The sequence below is a fragment of the Eleutherodactylus coqui genome, chromosome 7, assembly GCF_035609145.1.
Source record: "Eleutherodactylus coqui strain aEleCoq1 chromosome 7, aEleCoq1.hap1, whole genome shotgun sequence".
NCBI classification, from domain to species: Eukaryota; Metazoa; Chordata; class Amphibia; order Anura; family Eleutherodactylidae; genus Eleutherodactylus; species Eleutherodactylus coqui.
In genome coordinates, this window is record NC_089843.1 from 129,148,620 (window position 1) to 129,167,091 (window position 18,472).

Below are 18,472 nucleotides of genomic sequence, written 5' to 3' on the forward strand. Positions count from 1 at the left end.
GTCCAAAAATGCTAACAGAAAATAGTAATAGGTTGCAAAGGCTGGACAGTTTCATCCACCATTTGGCTGTGAGAAGTATTAGGCCTGTACTAGTTTCAAGACTTCCTGTAAATCAGAATGTTTGCAATCACTGATGGCAAACAGAGAATTAATATTTGAACAATTTTTAAAATTTTTACCATAAAATTACACCTTTTTGATAGCAGCTCCTCACCCAGCAGAACATAGGGTTGGGCATGCTTGATCCTCATTTCTTCTAACATCTGCCCACATGGGACTTGCATTAAGAAAAAAAAAGGGGCCTACTTCTCAGCGCAGTTCCGGTCTGTGTTTATTACAGACTCCAGTGGTCATGTGGGTTGTTTACCAAAGTGACTGCTGTAGCCAATAGTAGGCCAGCAGGAATGTCATCTGTGACATCCTGTAAATCTGCCTTGGGACTTGTACATTAAAAGCCCCTGTGGCAGGTTTATAGGATGTTACCAGGCCTTCTGGCTGGGTGACGTCACCTGTCAGATGCCATGGCAGTGGACTGCGAAGCGAGCATCCAGCACCATGGTGAGTATATTGATTATATATAGTTTTGGCCATGGGGAGCCCAAGACTATATAAAATGAATAACTTCGAAAAACACTTTTAAGTAGGGCCCTATACTTTCAGCAAACCTTGCATATATCAATAGACTAGCGATATTACCCAGCTTTACATGAGTCTATTTCTTGTAAGTGTGTGTGTGTGCGTGCGTGCGTGCGTGCGTGTAAAATTTTGTTTTGTGGGAGAAGATTGAGTAGGACTTTAAGCCTCTCTACTCTTTGAGCTGGGTGGTCCAATGGGCAGTCCTCTCGGCGATTGACAGCTATCTGTGTATGACTGTACATACAGGTGTAGCTGGCAATCATTGATTGCTCTGCCAATAGACCAATCTGCTCAAAGTGCAGAGGCTTAAATGGATTTAAGAAAAAAAAATTAAATAAAAAGTTCTACTGATTCCCCCCCATAAAATGAAGCAACAATCAGCTCGGCTCCTCCTACTCTGCCTGCAGTTTGGACAACATGGTCAAGCTGAGAGATTTCCTTTAAGACCTTGATTTGTTGTATTATAGGTTATGAGATGCTCTTCTAGAGTCAATAATGTGAAAAGAAAGCAGCTAGAGAAGGTTTCTTTCTATTCAGATTATTTTTTATTTCTTTGATTTTTATCATGTTTGGCACCTTTTATGTAAAGAAATGTGTACGCCTTTCAAGTTCCTCTGACTCTGTGTATGAAGAACTCCTTGTCTTTTCCCTAAACGGAATTCTGTTGTTGCAGCCTACAGACAGTGAGCTGTATGCCCCCTCCGGTCTCCTCAGCAGTCATTTTGACCAAAGCTGTCGGCGGTAATGAGGTGAGATCTTCAAATCTATCTATTTTTCTTGCTACTCTTCTAACATCCGCTGATACCAAATTGATGAATAAATGTTTATAATCCTAGCACATGAATTACATATGAAGTGCAATTAATACGAAATCTCTTAAAGACATAATCTTCGAAACTTAGTTTACCTTGTTGAAAAGAGCGAAGTACTAGTACATACAAATGTTTAGCAATTCTGTAATCCAATCATCTTGTATAAATACGTATTGTATAATGCTTTCTTTAGTTTCCCTAAAGTGCTCCTCAATGGAACTGTACATTTCTGCACCCTACCGATCTTACAGCAGGACTTTAGGCCTCCTTCACACGGGCAACAAAATCGCGTGATTTTGTTGTGTTGCGTATTGTGAAGCCCATGCTTTCCTATGGGTTACTTCACACGTGTGATGTTTTGTAGCATGCGACAACCTGACACAAAAACCTTGCTGGTCCGGCGATATGCCCGCGACTCGCGAGGTTTTGTAGCCGGTTTCCCTATGAAGCCTTCCTCTCTTGTGCATTGCACGAAAACTCGATTTTCGTGCGATGCAACTTTGACGGTAGGAAATCCTAGTGTCATAGCCATAACCTAAGCCGTAACTTCAGGGGAAAAAAAACCCCAAAATGCGTACATTACCTTAGAATCGCACTCCGACACCTCAGCAGCTTTCTCTCGGTCCCCAGCACTGTTTCTCTTTATTTCTTCTGGCCGGGAATTGAAAAATCCTCGCCTGCTGGAAGCGCTGCTTCTGATTGGCTGACACTTAGCCAATCACAGTCAACGCTCGAGCAACCAATCACAGCCATTTATCAAGTGCTGGCTGTAATTGGCTAAGAGTCAGCCAACCACAGCTAGCGCTTCCAGGAGGTGGGGATTTTTCAATCCCCAGCCAGAAGAGATGAAAAAACTGCGGTGGAACCCAGAACAGCGCTTCTAGGTGATGTCAACTTTTTTTTTTTTTTTCCTGCAGCTACGACACATTTTTGGGTAGGGCTTATTATTCAAGCCCCCTGAAAATCCTTGCATGTGGTTCTACAAAGTCACATGACTTTGCAGCGCTACAAAATCACGGTATCACTGTGAGAAATCGCAGCGATGTCGCACTGACCAATGATGCAATATCGCTGCGAGTTTTCTCGCTGCGATGCTGTGTCGCCCGTGTGAAGGTGGCCTTAAGTTGACCATACATACTACCGGTATATATCAGCTGATATCACAGATTTCTGAGGGGGGTTTGTTCAGGCGGTGTGAGAACAGTGTATTTTGTAGCAAGTACTGGTTTGCATCCAGCTAAAAGCCTTACTAATCCTATAACTGCGCTCATTTGCTATGCCACACTAAATTCAAAAACCGAAGCTGTAATCTCATTGGTTGGTTTGGCTCAGTCTATCCATCTCTCAGAAATGGATCCAACGGCTTCTCTTTAATAACCAGTTACCACAGCCTGTGGTCTAGTGTCCTCTTCTATAATGCCAGTAATAATGCGGCAACTGCTGAATTTTACTACTTGCATTCCTGAACACCAGGGCAACTATTATTGTACTCATTGCCTGCACATATTCCATTATGTGCAACTGAATAGAAACTACATTTTTAAAAACTGTTTTCATAGAAGAAAAAAAAAATCCAGCAATCCGTATATCTATCTGAATCCAAGAAGTCGCAGCGCTTCAAAAGTTTAATGAAATTTGTGGCTTATTTACTCATGTTCAATGTTACATCATAAACCCCATATGGTATAATATGGCTGTGTGTGTGTGTGTCGCATAACTTTGGAGTTACTGTGTAAGTGTGTGATATATGTAATATATCACATAACTTTGTAAAAAGTCACGTGTTTTTTTTAAAGTGCAAATTAATCAAATCATTCCTGTGCCTTGTATGTATGTATGTATGTATGTATGTATGTATGTATGTATGTATGTATGTGCGTGCGTGCCTCTTCTGCTCTATTTCATTATGCCCGAGGAAGAACTGAGAGGTTTCAAAGCTTGCTATAACATCATGTATTTTTGTTAGCCCTTAAAAGGTATACTATCTACAAGATTACTTCGTTTGACTTGCTGAGAACAATCACATTTTTTCATCACATTACTTTTTTTTGTCTATCTATATGGGATATAGATATGGAGATATAGATAGATTATTACATCGCCATAAAATAGTTATGTGATGTAAGAGAGAGCCTTGTAATACACAGCAGTACCCTGCCTTCTAGGTATATCTCCCTGGCACAGAACAACTAATTGCACTTTTCAGAGCTTCTGTGACAATTAACACTCTAGGGCAAGAACTAATAGTAACAAGCAAGAAATGTTCCACAAATGTATCCAGATTCTGTTTGATAGGAATTATTTATATTTTTCTTAAAGCTAATGGGATAATGAACTACTGCTGATTACCAGTTACGCTCTGCAGCCAAATGGCAGGACCGGCGAGAGTCTCATACATGTTTGAACAGTGAGATGTTGTTTGGTGCGTCTGATTGTTCATCTACTTCTCCCATACGCTGAGTGGGTTAACAATCCTTCTAGTGAGCACTGCTAACATACACTCCTTTTGTTAGGACCCTCTTGTCTCTGTCATTTTTTTCCCCCCTATCCATAATCCTTTGGGGCTGGATTAGTCTAAAACAGCAAAGTAGCCAGATGTCTGATTCTGAGAGAGAGTCCCAGAGGCCAGCTACGGAAGGCGACTGAATTCGTTCAGGGTTGCAGATCAAAGGTACCTGAGAATTACTTATGGGCATGTAATTTGTGTCACATCTATTATCACACAGAAGAGAATCCATGACACTTATTATTGGTATGTGTGTGAGAATCAAACTCTGGACTTTTATGGGAGGTTTTTTGGTGACTATTTAAATGTATTTCTAATAGGTGTAATAATACATCCTCTATTTGACTGCACTTTCCATGTTATTGCATTGATGGTATGATATTTTTTTCTATGTCTCTGGCCTTGCTTGAGTATCTGTCTGCTCAAATACAATTATTGATGTCTTCTAATAATTGGCTCCCAATGTTCCCAAACTGACTTGTCAATTAGGAAGAGTTCTGATATTCCTAATGTGACTAGATAGCCACCCCAGGGACATCTCTTAGAACATTCTAGAACTCCTCCTTGTATACATTTTGTGTGTGGCTATTGGTTGCATCACTCTCTAGAGCTGGACTGCAATTCTCAATTTGCATTTTTTAAAGTTTTTCTGCCATCCTTCCTTCTGTACTCTTGACTTTCACGTTTTTCTTCATCTGCACCTCTTCTTCAGGAGAGCTCCTCCTCTACTACTGCAATATTATAAGTTGTGAGTGCCTCTCCATGGCTCCCTTAAGAAGCAACAAGACTTATGATATGCATTAAAATAATGATATGAAGAAACACATTTCTCTTCAAATTTTCCCACCATCCGAAGTACATTATTAACAGAAGGCAGTCAACCATAGGTGGTTTGTACTCCACTAACATTTCCTACAGGGCAATATCAAAGAATGACAAATTAGCTGCAACTTTTTAAAGAGAACCTGCCATCGACTTTGAGTCCCATAAAACTAGTTATGGGGCTCAACGGTGATGGAACCGTGAAGTTGCTGTGTGCACACAGCTTGACTCTTGTCGGCCTGGTCTGTGTGCGCTCTCCCATAGAGATGAATAGATGAGCATGCTGGGCTGAAAAGAGTCATGCTGTGTGCGTACGGCAACTTCGCGGAGATAAAGTGCTGGAACGGGGCCCAGTGAGTATAAAATGCGATCCCCCTCCTCACCTTTTGAGTTCCATAACATGGTTTATGGGGCACAGAGGTCATGACCGGGTTCCCTTTAAGTTTATCAGAATGGCTTTTTTAAATTTACAAATTATAGAATTATTTATTTATAATTTCGCTGTTCGTTTTTATAATATCAGTAACTCCAAAGTTGTCCATAAAGCTATAGCCTTAGAGACTGGAGAATCCTGTCAATGTGGGTAATGTTGGGTATTGTGTTCATTCAAAAATGCATAACACAATGTTCTCTTCAACTAGTTAGTTGGTAATATTTACACTGGTTTGGCTTGAAGGTTTTCCGGTGCTCAGGATGATCGTGAGTCAAATTTCTTAAATAGCAACAACAAAAGGAGAAAGCCGGCTCTATTAAAACACCTCTTTTCTTCTTTAATTACAAAAAATCCATAAAGTTTATAAACGATGGGTACCGTGTGATACCATACCAACGCGGTTCGAAAAAGTACCATGTCAGTCTGTTAGCTGTGATCAAGAAAGCAGTGTCTTTCCAAACAGGTCTGTGCATTGGCATGTTATCACACGATACCCATCATAATTTTATGGATTTTTTTTTTTGTAATTAAAGTGGTATAAAAAGTGTTTTTAAGGAGACAGCTTTTCTTCTTTTCTTATTGTATTATTCCAATGGGCTTACATCTATATTTACCCTGTTTCCCGAAAAATAAGACCAACCCCAAAAATAAGCCCTAGCCCAATTTTCTGGGAGGCTTGAAATATAAGCCATACCCTGAAAATAAGCCCTGGTAACACTAAATTTAAAAAAAACCAAACCTTTCCTAGCAGGCTCGATCCAGGTTCCTCTTGCTGCTCTCTAGAGGCAGTGCGGTTCCCGCAGTCCTTAGCTGCTCGTACATCATCACTTCCTGGTTACGGGATTCATAAATCCCACCTCCAGGAAGCAATGGCGATGATTGGTTTTTCGACCACTCCTCAACCAATCAATGCAGCACTGGATGAACCAATGTGATGGCTGTGATTGGTTTATCCAGCACTGTATTGATTTGTTCCTCCACTGCTGCTCAGCCAATCATAGCCATCGCATTTGTTCATCCAGCGCTGCATTGATTGGCTGAGCAGCGGTCAAAGAACTAGTCACAGCCATCGCTTCCTGGAGGTGGGATTTATGAATACCATAACCAGGATGTGATGATGTATGAGCAGCGAGGACTGTGGGAAGCATGTCAGAGCTGTCAAGAGCAGCGGGAGGGACCTGGACCGAGCCTGCTAGGTAAGTATAATAAGACCTAGTGCCTCTTTTGGGACAAATATTAATGTGACAGGGTCTTATATTCGGGGTAACACAGTATAAGTCCCTGTGAAGCCAGGTGAGATTATTAACTGCAAAGTTTAATTTGAGCAGAATCTGCTGTTCACATGAAAAGTCTATGCACTCATGATGTACAGGTCTAGTCTGGTTCTGAGACAGAGGGAAGGGGATGGCTGTCTGCTATGTATGCTAACCCAAGGTATGGTGCCAGAACAAGTAGCTTCTTCTGTTTAAAGATTGGCCAACTGCTCTAGCCTACCCTACATCAGAGCTTGACAAGTGCCCCATTGCCCCTAAAAATTTTACACTAGTGACTATTCTTTTGAGCACTTCTGTTAGTTTTCTTTATTAGTTTGTCACAATCAACAATTTATCATTGCTGACCCTCTAAAAAGGTATGTGGTCTTAAAGGGGTTGTCTCGCGGCAGCAAGTGGGGTTATACACTTCTGTATGGCCATATTAATGCACTTTGTAATGTACATCGTGCATTAAATATGAGCCATACAGAAGTTATTCACTTACCTGCTCCGTTGCTAGCGTCCTCGTCTCCATGGATCCGTCTAATTCTGATGTCTTCTTGCTTTTTTAGACGCGCTTGCGCTGTGCAGTCTTCTTCCTGGTGAATGGGGCCGCTCATGCCGGAGAGCTGGTCATCGTAGCTCCGCCCCATCACGTGTGCCGATTCCAGCCAATCAGGAGGCTGGAATCGGCAATGGACCGCACAGAGCCCACGGTGCACCATGGGAAAGGACCCGCGGTGCATCGTGGGTGAAGATCCCGGCGGCAATCTTGGTGAAGGAAGAAGGAAGACGTCGCAGAGCGGGGATTCGGGTAAGTAATATGTTTTTTGTTTTTTTTTAACACATCCCTTGGGGTTGTCCTGCGCCGAACGGGGGGCCTATGGAAAAAAAAACCAAACCGTTTCGGCGCGAGACAACCCCTTTAAGATCATAATACACTTTAGACAAAAATATTCTGAAATGACTGATTTAAATTGTTTTTGCAAATTATCCGGTACTAATTGGTCATGGGAGGGGGCTAAAACCGGATAATCCGCTGTATTGGATTTGTATGGTGACTGCAGCCTTCTATAGACATTTTTTATATTTAACGCCAGCCAGTTGGAGTGTATCTGCCAGCAATCGAAGTACAAAAGCAGGATTAGATGGCAAGTTCCAAATGAAGTATGTAGATGCATGTCACCGTGGCTGCGCTGCAAAAGGCAAACCTACAAACAGCGTGTAAAGCAAACTGCAAGCACCAGTAATTATGCAAACACTGATTATATTGGAAATGTATTACGTCTACATTTATTGTGCATCTTTGGGCCTCCCTTTTATTTAGGCTGTGCCCATAGGTGCACTTGCCACTAGGCACTGGAGGTCTAGTATCCAGTGGGTGTCCACTTGTCAGGTGGGTGGCCCTGAAAGCAGTCAGATTTTTTTTTTGTCTCCCACTTGACACCATCGGGGGGCAAGGGGTGTCCCTGCATTGCAGACACTAGCTGTGATAGGGAGGTGCCTGAAACAAAACAGCAGGCCGCTTGTTCTCCTGCCCCCCTGTGACTACTGTCTGAAACAAGGGACTTTTACTGATTGGTGGGGTAGCAGCCAAAGGTATGCTGTTCCAATCCCTGTACACTTGGAAGCCTGCCTGTGAATGGTGCCTGATTTATATTTTTTAACAGTGGTAAATCTAAGTTAATTTCTGGTACTGTGTCCTTGTAGTAAAGTTGGTTCTGGTACCCTATCTATGAAAACTCAGTTCTGGTACTGTATATTGTAAACTTGGTTCTGTCTATGTAGCTGGCTTGGTTCTATTTCTGCATTTTTCAAATAAGCTTGGTTCTGATAATGTCTATGCAGTAAACTTGGTTCTGTTATCATATGTATGTTGTATGCTTGGTTCTGTTATCATATGTATGTTGTATGCTTGGTTCTGTTGCCATTATTCCTACAGCAAGCTTGGCACTATTGCATGTAACTGTGGGAGGGAAGCGTCTGCCAGAGGTGGCTATTAGTATCTTATTTCTTTCTTCCTGAGAACCCATGTACACTGAACTGAGTGTGGATGTGTATGGGGGAGTCGGAAATCATAGCTGACACCTTACCAAGCTTTGGGTTGACAACTATCTAAAACGCTTGGGTAGAAGCATTCATGGGACCTACCAATAGAGTGTGTGAATGTTAAAAATGCCTAGGGCAGCATGAATTCTAAATACTGCCCTGCATATGCTACATAATTCGTCTATTGCAACATGTGTTTGGAAGTGCGACTTGCTTCATCCCTGATGCACAGTCCCCTCCCCATTTGTCTAAGAGGCTGGTTTTAATTAGAAGCTTGGATCCTAGATGCCCAAGTTTATTAGGAGACATTAGGCCCAAAGAGAGGTGAGTGTAGGTTCCCATCTAAAAAGGTTTTCTTGTTGCTGGCAGATGGGATCTCACAATTTGATCAAAATGTGCGCTGAGAATCTCAGATTTGTGTACATGGTAAAAACAGCATTAAAAATCACATCAATCAAAATGTTCCCAACAATTGGATAAATGAAGACTAGAGTTCATCCCACAAAAAAACAAGCCTTCCTAAACCTCCCTGAATGGAAAAACAAAAATGCTGTCATAAAAATGAAATCCAAAAAGCAAATGGCAGAATTTCATTTTTTCCCCTCCAAATCCCCCTAAAAGGTTAATAACTGTTATATATTATACATACCCCAAAATGATGTACTTACAAAAAAAATACAACTTGTCCGGCAAAAAACAAGCCCTCATATGGCTAGGTCAATGGAAACATTAAAAAGATATGGCTCTTGCAATGTGACAAAAAAATATACATATTGATGGTCTATCTTTATTCAACATTAGAGCAATGTGCGTGTTTCACCCTGGACCCTCCTGCTGATTGGCTGTTCACTGGGTCTGTGTGCTCATGCACTGAGTCATCTTCTGCATACAGCAGACAGCTCTATTCCAATGCAGTGGCCAGACTTGGTATTGCGTTTCACATTCACTTCAATGGGAACTTTGTATGTAATAATACCAAACCTTATCACTGCCGTGGAAACAGAGCTGTCTGCTTTCTGTATAAAGCCCTATTTACACTAATAGATGATTGCTCAATAATAGTTTGAGTGACAGTTTTGGTTAGCTACTATAGAATATGCAAGCAGAGTGTGACACAGCCTTGGTTTCTAATAAAAAATACAGCTGCTTTCCATATGCAAACAGCTGTAGTATTTTGTCTGCCTGTGCCCTGCTTTGAATTCAAAGCAGGAAACCGGCACAGAGAATCTTATCAGCACAGCCAGCTGATAACAGCCTGCTCCACTGATAACAGCTGATCACTCAATTCTAGCAAGCTAAAATTCAGCAATCAGCGTCTCGTGCAGGAAAACTGCTCGATGTCCCTGCGTTTACACAGAACGAGAATCGCTCAAAAGACGGCTTTTCGTTGTGTCTAAAAGGGCCTTAAGTCAACTCCGTGTATGAGAGCTTGGGCCCACAGCTGATCAGCGGGGATCCTGGGTGGAACACCCCCGCTGATCTACTATAGTACTGATGGCCTATCTTATGGATAGGCTATTGGTTACCTACACCTGCACAGCCCCTTTAACGTCTAGATTACTGGCCACTTTTACCTGCTTATAAGCCCACTGATACATTGAAGCGATGTTAAATGTCCTTGACATGTTTGTAACAGGCAATGCTTGTCCTTCTTGGATCAAAAGGCAGAAGTGAGACCTGTTTAAGAAGATCAATGACTATGAATAGCTTACACGAAGAAAGCCATTTGTAAAAAATTAACAGGTCAAGTGTAAAAAAAAATAATACACCAAACAGATAAAAAAAGTCAGTGTTCCTGTATTTATCAGCCAGGTAATTGTGCGTTTGGCTGTGGATGCAGCTTCTGCTACTGAGTAGTCCATAACTGCCAGAGGTTGACAGGCAGCTTCCGCTAGGGTCTGCACAGGAGGCCTACCTAATATGCTGTCTGCCCTAAGGGCCTATGGGAGCGCAGCTGGATTATTATGTTAATGCATGAGCCTCCTGCCCTCTTCCTATCCCAGCTGGGCTCCCTGTTGTTCAGCTCTGACAGTATAGTAATATGCTTCATGATTGAAAGGGCAAAAGGCCTCAAAAAAGGGAAAAAAAAGCTCAGGTCTACAAAGAGATGTCAGTGAACTGGTGGAGAGATTTCTTCCTGTCAGCATCTTAGGAGCATGTCTGTAAATACTGTAGACATTTAGGGAGGTCCGGCCTCCGAAACCCCTTTTTAATATGTGAGGAGTTAGAATAACTATTTACATGGATAGTAAAACATTTGTATCCTAAAGAGGTGCAGGAAATGGCTTCAACTCTACAGACTTGTAGCAGCATTTCTCCATTTACAGGATGTATGTGTTCTTAGCACATCCTGGACTGGTCACCCAGCATTCCTAGGATCCAGAATGGCAAATCTGCTGTTCATACATCAATCTAGCTCAGTTTGACAGAATGAGGATGCAGCTTTACTAAATGGCATTCTAGGAAAGCTGAATGTAACTCCTCCGGTGGCAGTCATATTGATTGTCACCCAGCTTTCCCAGAGACTGATGCAAGTAATGTTTAACATCTTGAAGAGAGAGGACTAGACAATGGCCATCCGTTCACCCTGTTTTACCTTATTGTACATTTTTGCAGGATGAATACTGAATGTTTTGCTTTTTTTTTAATGAACTTGAAAATTACTGTTGATGGTTTTTTTGGCAGCTATGTTCTATTTTGTACAGTTTTTAGAGTAAAAAATTAGATTGGTTTTAATGACATTATTTTCATTATTAATCCTATATTTTAGAAGAGAGGAGCAGTTTATTTATGCCACATTCACATCTGCTTTAGAGGTTCCATTTGGAGCCTCTGGCACCAACGGTTCGGTAGAAGACCATGGATGAAATAGAGCAGCATGCTGCACTATAATGCTTGGTTGAATGGTAGCCGAAATGCCAGAGGCTAGATGGACCCCATTATAGTCAGTGGTGGCGGTATGGTAGTGTTCGGCTCAAAGGACAGAGGCGAGCAATGAAATCCACCCAGAACCCCAGCATAGATGTGGATGGGGCGCTAGTCATTTACAAGTATGCATGTGTTTCTTGGTAGGCATACGATATTTTACTTTTGCTTTGCCACACACACATATCAGGCCACTTAAAGTGACAGTGAGACTGTCGCCATCTTTTTTGCATCCCCACAAGGTACTGACATTCACGCTGATTACAGTGATATGTCTGCTGTATGTTTCTGTGTAGTAGTTTTTGAGAAACGTGGATTTTTAGCAGTAGCAGCACATGCATAGAGGACTACTTAAAGTAGTCCTGAATATTCATGAGCTGCAGGCTAGCTACACCCACCCGGACCTCCAGTCACTGATTGACTGCTGTCTGCCTTTTACTGTGCATTTAGAGAGCTGTCAATCATTGGCTGGGGGGGGGGCAGGTGGGTGTGGCCAGCCTGCAGCTCATTAATATGCAGGACTAGTTCTGTGTATGGCAGCTCTAACAAAATGCAAATTTCTCCCCAAACTACTGCACAGATCTACATAACAGACCATCACTGTAATCAGGACTACCTTATTATGGTGCTCTCAGTGAGGGCTGCAAAAGATAGTGATGGATATCCTTTAATATTTGTATGATGCTCTTTAAAATGACATGTATTAAGTGATGTACTGTTATACCTTCTGCACTGGAGTTTTCGATGACATTCAAAAGTATGCACTGTACTTGACTAGCAATGACTATAAATGACTGGCAAAAAGCAACAAACTTGACTCAGCAGAAATGTGTATGGAACGTTACATAAAGCAACATTTTGAAATCCAAATCAACCTATTTAAGAATACTTCAAGAACAGACTATAAATAACCTAAAAGTATTAATATTCGATTAAATACATACAATTATGTTTGCAAAATTTGAAATGAATAAAACTGGGAGATAATGAAGTAGTTGAGAACCTCCTTTTGCTGCTTTGTAGTCTGTACCAGTCTCATGTTCTTGAATATTTGGTTATTTTCTTTCTTTTTTTTTTAAATATCTTTTCATTTGGATCTTTAGTAAAAATCAAACATGCAATACAACAAGAGGCTAAAAAATATAGAACAGTTAGTCAATAATAAAACCATGTGCTTTGAACAAGAACTGGTGCATTATGTCTCCACCGGAAGCTAGGGGTTGACCGGCCTTAGCTGGAGGTTATGCCCTGGTCACGCCCCTACCTGCCGATTGGCTGCTGGTCTCTGCTGTCCCGTCACCACAGCTGACTTCTTCATGGATTCATCCATGTACAAGACAGCGGCGGCTGACACGCGGCACACAGCGCAGAATACAGCGCCAGAGACCCGGCGGGGGACGGAGGTGTAAGTCTGCATCACGGCAGCAGATCACAGGGGCAGAGACCCGGCAGGGGTGGACGGAGGAGTGAGCCAGCATCACAGCGGCAGACATCCCGCGGGGGATGACCGGGGAGTGTGACAGCAGGAGCGGAGATGGGAGGGCGCCACGGAGGACGAGAGTGACAGTGGAGCTGGGAGGGTGTCGGCAGGGAGTCACAGCAGAGCCAGGAGCACAACCGCCGCTGATGGCAGGGTTAGCATAGACACTGACAGCGAGGTCGGGAGCGCAGATGGCATACTGACAGTAGGGGAGATGGGAGGCCCGATACTGATAGCAGGGGGTTGGCAGGGGAGATGGGAGCCGAGACAGCAGGGGGGTTGCCAGGGGAAATGGGAGCCGAGACAGCAGGGGGGTTGGCAGGGGAGATGGGAGCCGAGATAGCAGCAGGGTCTGCAGGACTGACTCGAGCGGACATGGGGCACTGCTGACAGCGGCTTCCTACAGCGTGCATTAGCCAATCAGCACCTGTGGACGTCACCTGCTTGTCCCCTGAATCTCAACTCTGCTAAACCATGTCCCCACCCATACTTCCAGTGGAGACCTAATGCACCAGTACCGAACAAGAATATTAGGTTATTTTCAGTGGCAGCTACATTGTCGGTTTTAGGTATATTCACACTGCTACTGCATAATAGGGTAGCTGACTGTACTGTTCCATCCTGTATCCTGTGGTGTCATGCAAAAAAAAAATATATATATAATAAATATACCGTACGGTATACACTTTTTAACATGGAAACCTGGGTGTTATATGCCACTGTATGCTTAGACATGGAAGGTATACATTGGGAAATCTTCCTGACAAGGGTAAATCTGATGGCCATTGTACATATATGAATATTCTTGAAACTTTTACTCTCCTAATTTAGTGACTTAAAGGGGTTGTCCCGAGGCAGCAAGTGGGTCTATACACTTCTGCATGGCCATAATAATGCACTTTGTAATGTACATTGTGCATTAATTATGAGCCATACAGAAGTTATAAAAAGTTTTATACTTACCTGCTCCGTTGCTGGCGTCCTCGTTCCCATGGAGCCGACTAATTTTCGCCCTCCGATGGCCAAATTAGCCGCGCTTGCGCAGTCCGGGTCTTCTCCTCTTCTCTATGGGGCTCCGTGTAGCTCCGTGTAGCTCCGCCCCGTCACGTGCCGATTCCAGCCAATCAGGAGGCTGGAATCGGCAATGGACCGCACAGAAGCCCTGCGGTCCATGAAGACAGAGGATCCCGGCGGCCATCTTCAGCAGGTGAGTATGAAGACGCCGGACCGCCGGGATTCAGGTAAGCGCTGTGCGGGTGGTTTTTTTAACCCCTGCATCGGGGTTGTCTCGCGCCGAACGGGGGGGGGGGGTTTAAAAAAAAAAAAACCCGTTTCGGCGCGGGACATCTCCTTTAATTACTTTTGTGATTAACATGCTATTTACTCACTGAGACCCACGTTCTTTAGTCTGCTTCTAGTTTTTGTATCTTTGCCATGGATAAAATGTAGGATAGCATTGGGGCGAAGCACAATGCTGAACATTGACACAATCTGGAAAAGTAGGGCTATCGGCATAGCAACTAAACGCAGGATAGTGCAAACCACCATTTTCCCCATAGCCATGCATGGATGTGAAAGCTGGACTGCGAAAAAAGCTGATAGAAGGAGGATTGATGCGTTTGAGCTGTGGTGCTGGTGAAAGCTGCTGTGTATGTTCTGGACGGCGAGAGTAACAAACAGAGAAGTCCTGAATTGTATAAGACCCGATATATCACCGGAGGCAAGATCGCCTGGCTTGAGGATTTTGGCCATGTAATGCGAGCAGAGTCGCTAGAAAAAGCTATAATGTTTAGACAGATCAGTGGCAATAGAAGACCCGGCACCAAAGGACACGACGGCTGATACTGTCAGAGCTGATACTGGCATGGATATCACACAACTGAAAGAAGCAGCGCAAAACCGAAAAACATGGAGGGGGGGGGGGGGTGTCGCCGAGGGTCTTTTTGTATGTACGATTACAAGTAAGGACAGTGTACCTTCCTAATGATGAGCTGTATAAAAGGAAGTAGTCACTTGAAGTCGCTGTGCTCAATGAGGCTAGCACTACATAGTGGCTTTGGCCAAAGGTAAGGGTTGTGCTGGCTACTTGGCAACTAATAAAAGTAATTGGAGATTTCTGCTGACTACCATGTTGCGGTAACTTGGGGGTTGCGATGCAACCACATTTGCTTTCATTACTTGCAGTGCAGCACTGCACCCTGGCGTCATACATAGTTGCTATGTAGTCCTAGTAGAACAGCGCCACCTATCTACAGGGTGTGATATATTTTTTTTTAACTATAATTTCCAGAGCACATAGCTAAGAGAGACAGTCACAGTGACGTCTGGTTATGTAGGCTAAATGTGTCAGTAACTAGATGTGTGCAAGACCTCTGATGCTTTGCTTAAACGTCTTTTGAAACCTTTCCAGACAAAACCAGTTCTGTAGGCATTACTCTGTTCTACTGGATGTACAACATTCCACAGGCCTACAGGAACTGATGACACCCTTTATACACTAATAAGGGATTTTATCATTCCTAAGAATTGTAATCCCAATCTGGTTAATATCATTTAAATTGAAACCTCTCAGCAAAGCACAGGTCATCGAGACTACTTTAGTATACAGTGTAGCATGAGATTTAGTGAGAAAAGTTGTTCTAGCCCTAGGCTAAGTGCCAGTCATATTATAGGCATTGTATGTTACTAAGCTGAGCATATTGTGGAAATCTAGTATCCAAAACAAACCTACAACTGGCCATGCCGATTACTGCTGTAGTACGAGCATATAAAACCATTATCGTGGTGTAACGTGGTATTCAGATTTGTAAATGACCAGTCATTAGTCTGCAAGACTTATAATAGAAAATTACTATTCAATCTTTAGGCAGTGGCAGATGGACACTGATCTGCCATAACCTTAAATCCTGCTGCCTAATATTGTGTAGCTCCACCTTATGCAGTCAAAACAACTCATTATCCATTTACATACACAGATGATCGCTCAAAAGATGGCTTTTGAGTGATCATTTTGCATAAACTACTACTTGGTACTAATGCCTATTAGTACCAATTAGTAGCGTTTAAGCCGCCAGGAGCTGTATTCATAGAACAGACCACTCGCTGTTCTCTGAATAAATTCCCTTTGTTCTGCCGCGGGGCTGACAACTGAGACTGTGATCAGCGCTTCCTGGGCAGAACACAGCGTGCGGTCCGTCTTATCAGCTCTTCTGCCGAGCGATGGATTTCATGCTGAACTGAAAATCATTATTGGGCAGAAAAGTTAAAGATGGGCACATTTACACACAACCATTATCACTCAAAAGATGGCTTTGGAGCGATAATCGTTGTGTGTAAAAGGGCCTATAGACTCCTCAATATCACTGAAGGTGTCCTGTGGTATCTGGCATCAAGATCCTATTAGAAGATACTTTTAAGTCCTCTAAGTTGAAAGTTGCAGCCTCCATGGATTGGACGTGTTTTTCCAGCACATCCCACTGATGCTTAATCAGGTTGGAATCTGGGGAATGTGGAAATCGGAAGTCAAGAGCTTGAACTTGGTCACTTTTCTCAAATCATTCCTGGACAATGTTTGCAGTATGACAGGGCTTATTATCCTGCTGAAAGAGACAGCTTCCATTGGAGGAATACCATTGTCATAAAGGGGGTGCACTACAACACTAGTTAAGTAGCTTGTACATATCAAAGTAACATGCACCTGAATGCCATTACCCAAGCTTGCCCTAAACATTGCCCCATAGCATTATGTTGTTTCCTCTGGCTTGCCTTCTTCCTATGGTACATCCTGGTGCCATCTCTTCACCAGGTAAACAATATGCACCTTAGAAACACGCACCTGGCCATCCACATAATTCACCTTGTTTTATTGCTTCATGGTCCAGTTCTGATTCTCATGTCTCTATTTTAGGTGCTTTTGCCGATGAACGGTTCAGCAATCGCATCTCCTAAATTGAAACCCTTTAGACAATTAGCTTTTAGGGAAGTCCTCAACACAGAGGTTCACTTATTCTCCCTGCTCTGCGGATGTTTAATGCATTCAATAAAAGATGTGAATGGTACAACTATTCGAATATTGTTTTAACTAGTTTTTCTTTCTTTATAACTGGGGCTTGGTTGGCAATCGGACCATTTATTGGTAAGCAACGCAGAAATCCAGTTATTTTCAAAGAGTTCACTTCCGTTTTCTTGCAGCTGTATATTAGACTATCTTCAAATCTGAACCACTTCACACACAAGATATACACGGCATCTTAATGAAGCGTTACTTGAAGACCCACTTTGTTCTGCTGAAGTTGTTAAAGTGATAGACCTTAACAGTTCCACATTTCTGACTCCATCTTGGCTTCCATGAAATGGGAAGCATTAACCCCTTCATGACATGGCCTATTTTGGGCTTAAGGACGCAACAATTTTTGGCGGATTTTCTTCTCCGTTTATCAAAAGCCATAACTTTTTTTATTTTTCCGTCGACTTGGCCGTATGAGGGCTTGTTTTTTGCGTGGCGAACTGTAGTTTTTATCGGTGCCACTTTTGGGTACATAGACTATATTGTAAAACTTTTTTTTTTTTTTTTTTTTTATGATAGCAGGGAGAGAACGCATCAATTCTGCCATAGATTTTTTTTTTTTTTTACAGCGTTAATCATGCAGCATAAATGAGACATTCCATTTTTTCTGCGGACCGGTACGGTTACAACGATACCAAAAGTCTTACAATTTTTTTAGGTTTTCTGCAATAAAAACCCCTTTTTTTGGGGAAATCTTTTTTCTATTCTAAATTGCTGCATTCAAAGTCCTGTAACTTTTTTATTTTTTGATGTACGGCGCTCTATGAGGGCTTATTTTTTGCGAGACGAGCTGTAGTTTTTACTGGTACCATTTTGGGTTACATATGGCTTTTTTGATCACTTTTATTGCGTTTTTAGTGCCCCAGTTTTTTAGCGTTTTTTTTAGCGTTTTTTTCCGTGCACAGTCAGAAGCATGTGCAACTTATTGTACGCGTCGTTACGGACGAGACAATACCAAATATGTGGGGTTTTATTTATTTTTTTTACCTTTTTTTATGCTAATCTGAGAAAAAGCATAAAAAAAATGTTTTTTGTACTTTTTTTTTTTAATTTATTTTTTTTTACATTTTTTTAAATTCATTTTTTTAATCTTTGTTTTTTTTACACTGTTTGTGTCCCTCTGAGGGACTTTAACCACTGCCCTGATGATCGCTGTCATAAGGCATGGCAGAGCTACTGCTCTGCCATGTCTTATCGCTTATACAGCGATCATAGGCAATACAGGACGCCAGTGTCTGGCGTCCTGTTGCCATGGTGACAGGTCGGGCTCTCGCGATGACCTTGCAAGTTCCGACCGGAGACACAGAGGGAGTCCGCTCCCTCTGTGAACTCTTTCCCTGCCGCGATCTACTTAGATCGCGGCAGGGAAGGGGTTAACAGCGAGGGACGCATCTCCGATGCCCCCCCCCCCCACCCAGCTGTTGCAGCAGGATGCCAGCTGTGACTGACAGCCGGCTCCCGCTGCGGGATAGCGCGGGATCATATGTGAT

The 18,472-nt window shown here is 42.7% G+C and overlaps 1 protein-coding gene across 1 annotated transcript in view; it reads left to right on the forward strand.

The window, feature by feature from the left end:
• SLC10A7 (solute carrier family 10 member 7) overlaps nt 1–18,472 on the forward strand; it is a 169,674-nt gene that overhangs the window by 35,302 nt on the left and 115,900 nt on the right. The window contains exon 4 of the mRNA XM_066573670.1: nt 1,310–1,385. Within this exon, the coding sequence (XP_066429767.1) occupies nt 1,310–1,385 (76 nt within the window). The remainder of the gene's footprint in view (nt 1–1,309; nt 1,386–18,472) is intronic.